General features: G+C 37.7%; 1 protein-coding gene across 7 annotated transcripts in view; it reads right to left on the bottom strand.

The window, feature by feature from the left end:
• Positions 1 to 15446, bottom strand: part of MUSK (muscle associated receptor tyrosine kinase) — a gene marked incomplete at both ends in the record, with an annotated part of 75714 nt that overhangs the window by 21327 nt on the left and 38941 nt on the right. For all 7 annotated transcript variants that reach the window (XM_084238770.1, XM_084238771.1, XM_084238774.1 and 4 more), the window contains one exon: positions 4585 to 4744. In XM_084238770.1, coding sequence (XP_084094896.1) covers positions 4585 to 4744 — 160 coding nt within the window. The remainder of the gene's footprint in view (positions 1 to 4584; positions 4745 to 15446) is intronic.

Genomic DNA, 15446 nt, shown 5'->3' with positions numbered 1-15446 from the left:
TAATGCTAATATTTTATTGAGAACTTTTGCATCTATCTCATCAGGGATACTGTTCTGCAGTATTCTTTTCTTGTAGTGTCCTCATCTGGCTTTGGTATCAGGGAAATGCTGACTTCATAAAATGAGTTTGGGAGTATTCCCTTCTCTTATTCTTTTTTTTTTTTTTTTTGAGGGGGGAAGAGTGTGAAAAGGGTTGGCTTTAATTCTTCGTTAAATGTTTGGTAGAATTAATCCCTGTGTCTATTTTGATGACCTCTGGCTCTTCCAGGACTATGATCATTATAGGGACCATGGACTGTCTTGCTGGGCTCTGCCACAGGACCAAGTGTTCTGATGACAGAAGGCATCTTGCCAAATTCCAGCATCCTGGTTAGTTTAAATTGCAACCTGAACCTTTTGGGGTTCTGACTGGATGGGAAATGGAACTATCCAGTTCGTAGGGAGAGGTTCCAAAAGTTTTTTCTGAATGCTTTGATGACTAACCACAAACAAATGAGTCAGAAAGAAGTATATCACATTTCTTAAATAATACATATGAATATGGGCATACATGTATAAGAGTTTTGGGAAAATGAAGCTGATATTTATTTTCTGTTGTCCCTCAAGCACTAGAAATATCATTAGACATAGTCTTTACACTAGACAAGATTTTTCCATTTCCAGTTTTCCTGCTGGGATGAGTAAATAAACAGATGAAGCAAAGGCTTCAAAGTGAAGCATAAAGAATGTGACAAAGGAGTCTGTTGACTATAGAACACTAGGGGAGAATAAGGGATGGTTGAAATGAGAGTTTAGGGTAAGGAAGGATTGCCAGAATGTCAAGGGGGAGGCATCATGTCTGTATCAAAACTCTGGCCTGCCCTATTAGAGGACAAATGAAAGAAGGACTGAAAGCTGAAACTACATCCAAGTGCTGAGAGGTCTGGGGAGCATTAGACCATGCTTCTTTGAAATGATTCTGAATTAAAGTGGCTCCAATATTCCTTTTTTCACCAGAGAGTCCTCACTTCCCTAGAACGTTGGTCTAGGTTTGGGAGGCCATTTTCTCAGTGATGACATTGGCACCTGTAGAGTATTATAGTTTTTTATGAATCCCTCTTTACTAATCTTAGAAGCTTTTTTTTTTCTGTGTACAGAAGGACTCACATTTATTAATTCATACCTAAGACTTGCTATACCACTGGCTAAAATTTTGCTAGACTACTGGCTAAAATCAAGCCATTGCTGCTTCCAAGTTATGCAACTATTGCTCCTGCTGAGATCACTGCTCCTCATTTGGATTTAATTCTGCTGCTGCAGCACATTTTAAGCCATCTCTGCTTCTACATGCCAGCCCATGCATTGTTCCCACCATTTCTTTCCAAAAGGTAATTCTACTACTGTTTCCCCTGGTCTGCCAGTGATGGATACCACCATCTTCATTGCGGTCTATTCTCAACATTGATGTCCAAGGCCACTTCTCCCTTATCCTGGGATGCTGCCTTTCTATGCTGCCTGTCTACCCTTATGCCTCCTTATGCCACCAGAAAATACCTTTATTTTTTTGAGGATTAAAGCTTTCTCTGTTGGTATATTCCATTTATTAATGGAGTTGGGTCAGGTTCTCATTTGGGCTAGGACTGGGATGAAAGGGATAAATTGCTATATACAATATAATGGCAATTATGTCATCCTTTTAGTATCTTGGAAATCATATTCATGTGATGGATGATTCTATCTTTGTGTGGGGTAGGTGTAATCATTTTATTAGGTTCTCCTCCTGATTGGTCATAGCACTACTTTTATACATCTTTGTACCATTTTTTATAGATATATTCAGTTGGCCCTTAAGTGATACAGGTATAGGGGAGCTGATCACCCCTCCCACACACAGTCAAACATCCATGTATAATTTTGACTTCCCCAAAACTTAATTACTAATAGCCTACTCTTGACGGAAGCCAAACTGATGTTTGTTTACATTTCTCTCAGCTGTGAATGATCTTTAAGTGTTCATATGCATAAGTTTTGATAAAGTTTAACTTTTTACAATGAATTTTTATATATTTATGGTAGTAGAAGATACAATAGACTATTAGCTACAATATATTTTATGTCTTCATGACATACCTAACTCATTCTTAATTTTTTTCCTATTTCTAGATTATTTTGTTAATCTGTGAGCTTTTTCAAATTGTTCCAAATCCCCACCCAAACTCCCAAATTCAAATGTATTTGTTCAAAAAAATCCTTGTTTAAGTGACCTGTGCATTTTAAACCTGTGCTGTTCATGGAACAATTCTGTGTGTGTGTGCATACATGTGCATGTGCAGTTATAACTATAATTTATTTATTAAAATTGGGTCATGATCAAATATCAACTAAAACATAAAATTTTGAGAAGGCAATAGTTTCAAGTAATTCAAAGTCACCAAAGTTTTAGTTATCTCCTGAATCTTATCAAGATCTTAGGTTTTGATTTATGTTATTTTCCTAGACATCTTCCTTAAAAGTTCAGACACTCAAAAGCTCAGCTCACTCTTCTACCACATCGTTACATTCAAACACTTCAAATCTTTTTATTTCTATCCTGATAGCTCCTCTCCCCTGTGTACCAGCTGTCACTGCTATTGTTCAAACCTTCACTAACTTTTTTTTTCCACAAATACAATTGGATAGCTTTTCTACAGACACTTTTTTTTTTTTTTTGATTGCAGAATCTGGATAGATTTTTATTTTTTATCACGTATTTTATTTTATATTTTATTTTATTTTATATAATTCTTACATCATTTTTCTTTTTTTGTACAATGTATGCATTTTCATTTTGGTTATATTCCCCCTTCATTAACTTTGAAACTCCTGACACAGCCTCATGATGGCTCACCAAGCCCTCAACTTCTGACTTGCAATATCTGTTCACCTGATAAGAGTCATATCTGAACTAATCACTTCTCTATTTTAAAATAGTTAAATGACTTCCCATTGTATGAAAAATACATTCAGCCTATTCAGATTCTCTAGAAGAGTCTGCTATAACCCATATTTCATGCCTTTCTCCCCATTCTCCACTCAGCCCCAGTCTCTACCATGTTCTTGCCTTGCCAGTTGACTTACTGTTTTCGAGACCAAATCCAACCTTTTCATTTCATACTCTTATCTCCTGTGCAAATGCAACTTCTTTCCGAAATGCCCCCTTAAACTTTCCTTCTCTGGTTCTTCTGCTGTACTTTGTCTATGCTTCTGCAAATGAACATATTCTCAAATGCATATGGTGAATTGATTTCCTTCCCAGATTAAAGAGTCCCTGATAGGCAGGGGCTTATTGCTATTTATACCATTTGTTTACTCTGTTTGTGTCCTTTACCTAACACAATAGTCTAAATTCAGTGTATTTAATAAATGCAGATAAGAGTGCTTTATAAGCAATAAAGAGATGTGTAAGTAATAGTCACATTTTTTTTTTTTTATCATTTGTTCAGTTAAGTTTGAATTTACTTTTAGGATTCTCGGAGGAATGATTTCTCATCAGTGGAAATTCTAGAAGAACTGATATGATACCTTAAGATATTATAGAGAGACAGATCCTTGGAGGAGGAGGAAGAAGGGACCGTTGGTTTTAGATTTTTTTTTTCTCCCTCATGAGTATACCTCAGAGGGCCAGCCTTGTCTAATGCTCCCTATTTATTACTCTGTGGCCTCATTTCACCTCATATTAAAAATCAGAACATCACTGGAAATTTCCTACCAGGGAAGATCAAAGAGGTGACACTGTAATATGAAGTGGACTCTGGGGGCTGGCTTGGGTGCAGGTTCTACCGTGCTTGCCTTCCACATGAGGCCAGGCATCTCTCTGCTGACCCTGTGGCAAACAGGCATGCTATGAATATAACATGACTGGCATTTCCTGATACTGGGTTTATTTCCATCTTTAAGAATTCCACAAATGTTCTCAGAAGCCTTTGGGACATTTAAATTTTTAAAATAAACCTTTAACTCAACATAAATATCCTAGAAATCCTAGAAGGCCTTTTCCTTACAAACACTGTAAATCCTGCCATCACTTGCAGGAAAGGGAAAGACCACAAGGTAGATCACATACTCACAGTGGCCTCAAGAAAGAGCCATGTAGAAATTGGCACAAACATGTTAAGTAGCTGCCAATGGACTCTTGGAGAGCCTGGGAAAATTTGATTAACCTAGAGAAAGAGAGAGAGAGAGGATGGAGAGGAAGAATTGAGAGAAGAGAAAGGGAAGGAAAGAAAGAGAAAGAAAGAGAAAGAAAGAGAGGGAGGAAAGAAAAGAGGGAGGAACAAAAGACCAAGGAAGGGGGGGGGGGGTGGAAGGAAAGAAAAGAAGAAAAAGAGGTAGAAAGAAATGAACTCCCAGACACTGTTACCTACATAAAGCAGTTACTTGAGGATTTTGTTTTTGAGCCAAAAATCAATATATAGGTTAATCTTTGGAGTGTCCCTAGGGAGGAGAAAGTTGCCCCAAGGGGACTGGAGTAAGAGATAAAAGAACGATTTCCCCAAAGCAAGATATTGTAGAATAGTGCCAGCTCTCTCCTCTCCTGAGCAATGCAGATATGAAAATCCATCCTACCTGCTATGCTGAGTGTGGAGGCAGCCTTTGCAGTAGTGAATTTCTCTCCATGCTTATTCGTGGCTATGCATGTGTAGAGTCCTGGCTTGGTGATAAACAGTTGCAGCCTTGAATCAATCACTCGATCTTTGACACTTTCCTGAATGGACCCAGAAGAAATCTGGTGGAGCAAGGGAAAGCAGAAGGGAGAATTAGGTCAGGGAATTACTAACCTGCCACACTAGAAGACTTGAAGGAAAAAGAACTAGGATTATAATCAAAAAGCATGTAGTAGATTGAAAAATAGCCCCAAACTTTTCCCTCTCCATACCCACGATCTTGCCATGTGACTTGGTAGCTCTTACCTCAGGAATTTAAATTGTCCTATGACATGTTTTAGAAATACACAGAGACTTGTAAAGTTCTTGAACATTGTGGCTTGTTTTCTTGTTGTTTTTGGAAACTGTGACACCCCTGTGAATAAGCCAGAGCTGGTCTACGAGAGGATGAGACACGCATGACCCAGTGATCCCACTGCTCCAGCAGCAGAGAGCCAGCAACCACCAGCAGATGTATGAAGTAGGCCATTCTAGGCCAACTAGCATTAGTCAGTCAATCTTCCAGTCACAGGAGCTAAATCAGCCCAAAAAAGAAAATCCTCACCCAAATCAGCAAAACCACCCAGTTGACCTTGAGACTTGGGTCTATTAATAAATGGCTATGGTTTTAAGCCATTAAGCTATAAGGTGGTAGTGATACAGCAATAGGTGACTACTGCAAGACATGAAAGATATACTGTGTATGTCTTCAAGATGTGTTCTCCCTGTCAGAAGTTAGAGACAGTCCGTTATGACAGGTTGCAGGCCTCCTGGCTTATTTACATGACCCCGGTTCAGTTTCTCATAACTGCACATCATATAGATGGATGGTTGTCATGAAAAATGATTGTGAAGGAAATTTTATGGCATGGCATACATCAGACCATGCTACTTAAACCCGAAAATCAATTGTCCTCAAATAGGCAGGACACCCATGCACTATTAGCATATAACTGAAAGGTTAATTTACGTCAGTTCTTATTTTTTAGTCATCATCATTGCAACTCAGTGGGAAAGACAGCCACCCAGCACATTCTGTCAGGCTGCAGAGTCAGAATTGTTACCCTAGCTTGACCCTAAAGCCTGTGCTTTGCATCCTTGTCCATAGTGCTTTCCCCTCATTCTAGAAGAAAGAGCAAATAAGAGCAAATTAGAAAACAAGAATAATTACCTCAAGAAACCAGCCAAGAGCAAGACAAATGCCTGACAGATGTTACTGCTGAGGGGGTGGCAAAATAGTGATGCTTTCTTCACTGTTTTCTTGAGCACTGTACTCTCTTTTCAATAGTTATTCTTTAGCTATCCTTGCTTGTCTGAGGGAAAATGCCAATTTGAAGCAAATTTGAATGGAATGACAACTAAGGAGTCCACCAGTGGTTTGCTTTGATCATGTCATGGAGGAGTGGAGGTGGGTTCCATGGTGACCTGAAAGAGTCTGTGTTTTTGGTAATCAGGGATGAAGCTAGGGTGCAAATAGGGGAGTTCATTATTTTACTGTTTTACCTGGAGGAGGATTTTCACAGGAAGAGCAAAGGAAGTCCTGGGGTGATAACAGCTTTCTTCTTTCTGTTAACAGGGGATCGGCCCTGGAGTGTTTGTTCAATTAGCTTCTTTATCTTTTTATTCTTAACCTCTATTTCTGTTCTCCACCTTTATTAAAAGAACTGGTTTCTGTAAACATGAATTTACTTTAAACGGAGGCACTTCCCAGGTTAGATCGTGTATTGTGGCATTTTCCCCAGTTAAGGAGCAATTTCTCTATGAGAAATTGACAATGCAGAGAGAAAAATATCTTTAAGACACACACACACTCAGTTGGGAATTCAAATTGAATACATCATTATCGTGTTTTTCTTATGAACTTGAATGTCCAAGTTAGATCAAAAGGACTGAACAGCTTGAAACACAATTTTGGTCTCTCCTGGAATTTTAATACAAAGCAACAATGAGAAAAAAAAATAAAGACTCCAACCTCTATGCTTAATCACCATCCTTTCTGTTATCTGTACCTTATACTAGAGGATTGCTCAGTAACCCCACCTCGGTCGACTGGATGGTTTTGATGGTTTGGGCCAGGATTTCCTGGTCTTGACTATCTAACTCCTATGATTACGCGGCTAACTTACTGATACTGGTTGGCTCCAAGGGCCTTGCTTATGTTTATAAGTACAATCCCTTTCCAGATTATATAACTGAAATCTGCAGAATGGTCACCCTCTTCTTTTGCAGTTCATTCCCTCCTTTAAGAAGTAGGTGTCTCAATGTCATGGCGAAAACTTAGAAATGAGTCATCCCCCAATGCTGACTAAACGCACACTATTTTCATGTTCACACCTAAGAAAGTCACTCTAAAATGCCTCCTCAAGGTCATGGAAAACATTCTTGGTAGGAAAGAGAAGTGAGTTTTAAATGGCGTGATCTCTGCTACTGGATTTCATCCAGGTGTTGAAATAGTTCAGCAAACAGACCAACAAATTACTACCTCATCGGGCTCCATGATGTGGTCCCTAAATGCTTTTCCTCCTGTTTCCAGAGGCCTTGCTTGGTTCAGTTTGTGACTCATGCACAGCAGGCCTTGTTAGTCATAGTTTGAATTTGTTTTTCTTTCTTCATGGATCATTATGACCCACAGTCTAGTATTTTTGATGACCTCAAAATAAAAACAATCCTTTACTTCCATTTTGATCTTTTTGCTTCTCAGATTGAAGAGATTAAAGGAAAGGTTCAAATAATTATTGTGAGTGTTGATCAAGGTGGGCTTAGGCAAAATCCTTCATTGAGGTGACCATATCTGGTATTTATGGTAAATATATTATATTCTCCAACTCTCCCAGGCATTCTGACCTGAAGGTTAAACAGCTTTTTGCACTCTGTATGGGATTCCTTTTCTGAGAGTGATCTCAAAAAGAGGTAGTTCTATCAAATAGTCATAAGAGTTCACACCTGAAATAATGTATTCTTGAAGGTGACAAAGCAGTACAGACATGGAATATTTTTTATATATCATCAATATATTTATAATGCTGTCTTGAGAGACTCTGATCTCAAGGAGAATTTTGTAACTTCATCAAGATTTGACCTTAGTACAGGAAGACCTTTGAAAAGCTTCCTGGATTCAGCAGCTTTGTCTTGCAAACAGTTCCATCTGGCTGGGAATTCCTCCACTATTAGGATGTGGCCCAATATGATCCATATTCAGGGAGTTGTAATCATGTGTGTCTATGAATCATGGAAAAGGAGGTAATAACAGAAAATGCTGTGTATTGTTTCTGATCAACATAGACATAACAATTGGTCTCTCTCAATCTGGTTGCTAAACTATTTCACATGGCACTTGATGTATGTAATTAGTTTAGCTTACACAGTAAGGTAAGCAGACTCTAAAGCTCATGTACTTTGAACCAAAAATACCATCTCTTAAAATATAGGCAAGCCTCCCTTTAAGAAAATTCAAGAACATACTCTTCAACATAGGTGATTTAGCTAATTATTTCATGAAATTCTTCTAATAAATTAAGTAATCCCAACTTAAAAACATTTTAGGTACTATATGTACCAGGAAAAGCGTGCAATTTTCCTACATTTTTATTTGAATGCCAAAGTAATAGATATATTATCAGTGAAAAATTTAAATAAATCTAGTTATACAAATACAATGATATTTTCTTTCAGAAAAGTAAATCTAATCTACCTATGCAAACTACTATTTTCAACATTGTAAAATAAGAGTGCTGCTCACTTAAGAGTGCTGCTAACTCTGAAGTTCAAATAAGACAATGACTTTTCATGAAAAAGGATGGCATTTCCATAGGAAGAAAGCAAAATATTTCTTAATCACTGTGGGGCATATTGTTTGCCTTTATCTTGGGGTTATTTGTTTATTTGTTTGTTTGTTTTGTTTTTGCCTCTGTTTAGGATTGTGATTTTCTGGCATTTTCAGAGAGAGGGAGAAAAGGAACATTCACAACTTTTAGAGAAGTAGCTATATTCAGTAGATTTTAGCAAACTTAGTGAAGAGCTACAGTTTAAACTTTGTTTAATTCTGAGCTCTCAACTCTGCATTCATTTTTGTTCATCCCCCCAAACTGATATGTGAGCTGTGAGTACTTCCCTGTTTTCCTCAATAGACCTTTCTGGTTTGATACATTACAACACTAAATGCCCCAAATTTCTTCCATTTTCTGTGATTTATGTCAGCATGGGCAGTCATCTTGAGTTGGACCTGGGTAGTATTACCAAGAACAAAACTTGGCTGTAAGAACAACACACACTCTCTGACCATAAGAACTGCGGCTGTACTTTTGCTTTTTTTCCAGGAGGGAAGTTACTATTAGTTTGTTTTATTCCTGTTTTAGAATCTGAGGCAGTGTATCGATTTTCCCCTCTTTTTTTTTTGAGAATTACAACTTGAATAATTAAGTTGGGGTCTCAATAAGACCAAAACTAACTCAACCCATCTGACATTTTTGCTGCTCCTGAAGTATAGCAGAGAATAATCCTGTATGTTCTAGTTCTCAACTCATGTGAGCTTTTTTTTAAAAAAGATTTATTTATTTATGCATACAAGAGCTGGGTACAGGCCAGAGATGCGGTGGGTGAGAGGATTCACCAGAGACAGAGTGGGGAACAGAACAGGCAGATCGACTGAAGTACATTGCTGAGGGGAGCAGAGGGTGAGACAGGGGAGGTCTGCCTCGCCATGTGGGTTGCTCCCTGGCCGGCGGGGATCGAACTCATGCTGCAGAGGCTGCAAATTGCTTCATAGTGCAGTGCTTACCCCCTTGTGCCACCAGGGAGGCAGCTTTTTAAAAACAGAAACATTTTACAGCATATGTCTTTCCATTTTCTCTATTACTGTTTTCACAGAATAAAACAAGTTAGTGAAGTCATATTGTCAGTCCCATAGTTTCTTAGGGCATATCATTACACGATCTTGAGAGGCTTAAGACAAATACACCAGCTTCTACATAAGAGCCACACAACGTAGCCAAGTAAGATTTAAATTTTAAATGACACTTGAAATCTGGTTAGAAATCTAAAGAACGAAATTACATGTTAGTTTACTGTAGCTTAACAAAATTAGAGAACTGTTGCCCTGATGTCTAATCAGAGATCATTTTCTCTAGCCACAAGACATTGTTGTCATTAGAGACATGGGAAGATCAATATCTGAGAGGTAATGAACCTCTACTCCCAAATCACATTAGCCAGGGGGGCATTTATAACTTAAATTTCATTCTACCATACCTCAAGTTACAAGCCTAGAAAATGGCATAAATTTACGTATTTGCTATATTTTAAAGAGTTGGATGATGTACAGTTAACTAAGATGAACCTATTTAAATAAGAAATTATAAGAAAACTGATTTTGTTCAAGTATCAAAAATGAAAAACAAATCCCTTTAGCAAAAACAATAGGGAGAACAAAAGTAGTGAATTGTAAGCCCTGGAGGGTGCTATAGCACCACCACAGTCTTCGTGTATTGGGGTAGCCTTCAAATATGGCAATTTTTTTCGTGGTTTGTAACATCCACCCAAATTTCACAGTCACCCTTTGCTTTCCACACCCTTCTCTCCTCTTCCCTCCCCTTCTTTGCTTTCCCATGGCTAGAACTAGTTCTCTTCTTTCTCTTGCCACTCTTTTTGCCTCATTTGGAACACACCATTGACCTTAAAATGCTACTTTTAAATATCACATCATTTATGGACACTGCAGCCAAGATATCAGAAACTTGGAGAGAGGCTATCTGAAGGGAAAGAAAATAGTTGAGAACCCTTTTTAGATGCCTAATCAAGGTTTGAGCTATTTAGTTATATCAAGAGCCATACTCATCCCATTTCCTTAAGTGATTAAAAAAAAAAAAAGGTTCTCAATAGGCTACCCAGAAAGTTGCTGTATATCCTCTGCTACATACTACAGTGGTAACTCAGTGGGCCTGAGATTCAAACCAGGCATGTGCAAAAGGAAGATATCCTCTGACCCCTGGAATATTCTGCCCGATAAGAGTGATTTTCTATGCCTAAGAACTTGGGTCATGCCAGATAGTTTATGTGAAAAATGTAAATTATAGTGAATACCTATTTTTCTGTTCACCGAGGACCTTTTTGGGGTGGGGGTGCTAGAGACCAGCTAAGGTCAGTCACATGAGCTTTGCTTGTCTATATAACTGATCCTTAGCGAAAACTCTGGACACCAAGACTTGGGGGAGCTTCCTTGGTATATCACTTCATTCATGTCGTCACATGTCAGTGCTGGGAAATGAAGCATTCTCCATGGGACTCCACTGGAAAGAACAAATCATTACCCTTTGCTGATTTTAATTTGTATCCTTTTGCTGTCCTAAACTATAACCATAAGTATAGAATTTTGTGAGTGCTAGAGAATCATCATACTTGAGGGTGGTCTTCGGGACCCTGGCACACCTTTAGACATTTACCCCATTTAGACATAAACCCCATTTACAACATGTAAATGGCAGAATCAGGCTTGCTAGCAGCTTCATTAGAAGGATCAAAGAAGCAATAGCTTTTTTAATGGACTGGATCTAAGAATTTGTAGATACAAAACTTGATAGAAAAATTACTCAACTAAGTAGGTGAAACCTAGCACATACAAAAGTTTTCTGCGAGGACAACGGCTAACTTTTCCCTGCAGAGTCTTGGAAAACTCAAAAGGGCAGTGATTAGGGCTGTAAATATGAGTAGACAGAGTAGCTGGCACTGTTTTATGTGCATATAGCACCAGGTTAAGGCATCTGTCTGTGGGTTGGAGCTTTTGAATGAGATTTTCTTTAATGGGTTCCTTAGCCCACAAGTTTAACTCCTTTTTCTACCTGAAGTTTTAGAGATCAGATTTGGAGTCATTTTCACTCCACCCCCAAGGACCTTATGGGAGACTGCTGGGACTCCAATAGAGACTCCCCATGAACTAACAAATTGGGGGCTAAGAGGGAGATGGCTATTCTGTAGAAAAAGGCAACACTGGTGTCATCTTCAAGATTTCCTGATTCCAGAAGAATCATAAACATATCCACAGTGAGTCAGTTTTATTTTTTTAAATATGGATTAATTTCTTTTTTTATTTATTATTATAATTTTTTAAATTTTATAAATTTTTTACATCATTTTTCATTTTTGCACAATGTATGCATTTTCATCTTGTTTAAATAATCCAGTCAGAAAATGGGCAGAAGCGCTAAAAAGAAACTTCTCCAAAGAGGAAATGCAAATGGCCAACAGGCATATGAAAAATCTTCAACATCACTTGTCATCAGGGAAATGCAAATCAAAACTATAATGAGATACCATCTTACACCAGTGAAAATGGTACATATTAAAAAAAACTAGCAACAACAAATGTTGGTGAGGATGTGGAGAAAAAGGAATTCTCCTGCACTGCTGGTGGGAGTGCAAACTGGTCCAACCACTATGGAAAGCTGTGTGGAGATTCCTCAACCTGCTAAAGATGAGCTTCCAGTGAGTCAGTTTTAAATACGTGTCAGGTATAGAGATGCAAAGTCAATGCAAAACAGTTTCAATTAAATTAGAATTTTCTGCTCTGATTACTGTTTTTCCTCCCAGCGCAAATCTGTAGGAGTCATAAATATCTGTTAGGAAGTAGAGGAAGAATGAAGGAGTAAGTAACAAACCTTTTATAAAAATGGGTAGCACATGAGCCGTAGCCCTGAGAAAGGGAAGAGAGGAGGGTCTCGGGTGGATGCAGTTGAGGTTTTATTCCTTAGGATCAAACACTTAAAATGACTAATTGGGTTGATATTAGTGTTTTAAATCACCTAAAAGAGAAGAAAAATCACAAAGCCTTCCTGAGGCCTTCCCCAGAGGGTGGGAAAAGAACTTTCCCTGATGTATAAACTTAAAAGGGCAAATAAATTATTAAATAAGAGAGTGTTACTTGTCAGGCATGGTTGTTCAACACCTAAGTTACAATCATCATAGTAATCTTAGCCCACAAGTTTAACTCCTTTTTCTGCCAGAAGTACCAAAAGATAAATAAAATTAAAAATTAAGAAATATAAATTCATAGAAAGATGGGAGGGTGGTCAAAGACCAGAAGCATGGAATAATTTCTGGAACATACAAAGAAGTGTCATTGGATTGATTGAAACAAAATTGAAAAACCAAAAATCACCAAATTAGGGCCTCTCTGGTGGCGCAACGGGTTAAGATGCAACCATGAAGATGTCTGCAACCAATGCAGCACGAGTTCAATCCCTGGCCAGCCAGGGAGCTACCCACATGGCGCAGCAGACCTCTCCTGCCTCACCCACTGCTCCCCCCAGCAGTGTATTTCAGCCAATCTGCCTGTTCTGCTCCCCACTCTGTCTCTGGTGAATCCTCTCACCCCCACATCTCTGGCCTGTACCCCAGTTCTTGTATGCATAAAATAAATAAATATTTTTTTTAATCACCAAATTAATCACCAAAAATTAATCAACTAAGTAGGTAAAACCTAACACAAAAGAAAAGATTAACTGAATGGCTGATAATGGGTGAATTTTCCCGACTGGAAAATTCCAAGTTTAGCGAGTAGGTCTGTAAGTACAAATAGAGTAGCTGGGAAGTTTGGGTATTATTATGTATGCATATAGCATCAGGCTAAGACATCTGTCTGTGGGTTGGGGCTTGTGAATGAGATTTTCTTTAAGGGGTTCCTGTTGTAGACATTAATTAAAGGCATTAGAGCCTGAGAAAAAGTTGACAGATTAAGTAGGACTCACTCTTTCCCGCCACAAAAGTATTCCAGATCATAAGGATCAGAAAGAATGTAGTTTTAAAAGAAATCCATTTAATGGAATTCTAAGTAGAGGCAGTGTAGAGAAGAAAGCAGCAGTAATTGAAAATAAAATGGGGGAAAATGTCCCTGTGATTAAGAGGGATTTTTATCTCAAGTTTCTCAACTCCAGTACTTTATGAAAGGAAAATGGAAATTTACCAAGGGATTCTGTAAAGCTGACATAATATTGTTAAAAAAACCTGTTCAAGATAACATACCAAAGAATAGACAGTTCCCATTTTTGAAGGTAGATGCAATAATCCTAAATAAAATCACCACAAATTAATATAACACAATTAAATAAAAAAACTCGTGTATTAAAAGAGTGAAATAATGGTCCAGCATAGGCAAGCTTTTCAATTTACAATGAAAACTACATATTCATCAAAAGGTTGATATAATTGATGATAAGCCATTTTATTGACTTTCAAATATATCTATATAAAAACATTTAACAAGATTATAAATAACTTCTTAATCTCATAAAGGGTGCTAGGCACTAGAAACTGAGCCCAAGTCAAACAATAGCAGACAAGTGCTAAAATCTATAAAAACAATCTATGATAGGTTCTTGTTTCCAGTTTTGGTAAGCTAGGCTATTCAGACCGGCTTTCACACTGAAAAAAAAAATAAAATTCTTGAAGAATAATTTTTAACAGATATAACAAATTTTAAAGCTCCTATTTCTCCTAAGAGGATTTTCCTGCCCTAGAAGACATTTACTTTTCATCATGATGACCTTAGGGATGAGGAGACAGAAATAAAAACTAACTCAAGGACTACTGAGGTGGAAAATCTAGTAACATCTCAAAAAATGAGACATCATGGAGCTATCAATGTGAACCACAGGGGAAACAACCCAACATAAAGAATTCAGACCATGTTACAATTTTCTGGAATGTTCAAAAAACTTCTAGGTTTGAACTTGGTTTAAGGTAGTCTGAGATAAATAATAGAAATAAATTGTTCTATCTCTGGCAGAAACAAAAATTCTCTCTGGAGGAAAGTACCTCATCTAGACTTCAAATTAATTCCTGACTTTGTGTTTTTGTGTTTGTTTTTCAAAACAATTAACAGCATGTCTTCAAAGATAATAGGCACACAAGGAAACCAATATAATGAACAAGGATCAGCAAGAAAACAAACAGAAACAGACCTCTCCCATCTTATTCAAGTGAAAGTCAGTTGTTTGAACGATCTACACAAACCTATATGATGTACAACCCTTCCACACACCCCTAACCTATTTCCTCTTTGCTTACTTAACTCCAGCCCATACAGCTCTTGCTGTTCCCTGACATATCAAGTATGCCCTTTTCTCAGTCTTTGCCCAGCTGTCCTCCCAGTTAGCTACACAGCCGCTCCTTCCAGAACCTCAGACTTCAGCTCACATGTCTTCATCTTACTGGGGTTTCCCTGACACTTTTGTAAATGGAATATTCTCATGAGGTTGCACATTCTGTCTCATCTTCCTACTTTTTTCCCCCATGGCATTTGACACTATTGACATAGAGAATGTAGTCTTCCATTGTTTTCTTTTCTGTCTCTGCCCTTCAAATGTAAACTCTTTAGGGCAGAAAACTTACCTATTTTTGTTTGTTTGTTTGTTTGTTTTGCTTCTGTTTTCACAATGCCCAAAATAGTGTCTAATGCTTAGGAGATGTGTAATAAATATTTATGAATGAATAAATGGAAGTTTATAGAAAGAGAGTGCTTATAACAGGTCTGGCTCATGATTCATTTAATGTACAGCAGTTATTACCAATATTAAAAATGAAGAAAAGAATGTTGAACTGACAGGCGTAAGTTCTAATTCTATATATTTTTCATCGGAGTAGCTTCTAGTGGTGGACTAATCTTTTTACTGATGAGTTTTATGAAAATTAACTTGTGTGGGAAGAAATCATTCTTATTTCCTTTTCATGCAGAAGCATAATAAATGAATGAGATTTTTTTTTTTACTCCTCCTGATGATACAGGGAAAGAAGGAA

Source organism: Talpa europaea (genome assembly GCF_964194135.1).
Source record: "Talpa europaea genome assembly, chromosome: 7".
NCBI classification, from domain to species: Eukaryota; Metazoa; Chordata; class Mammalia; order Eulipotyphla; family Talpidae; genus Talpa; species Talpa europaea.
This window is presented reverse-complemented; position numbering and strand designations above follow the sequence as displayed.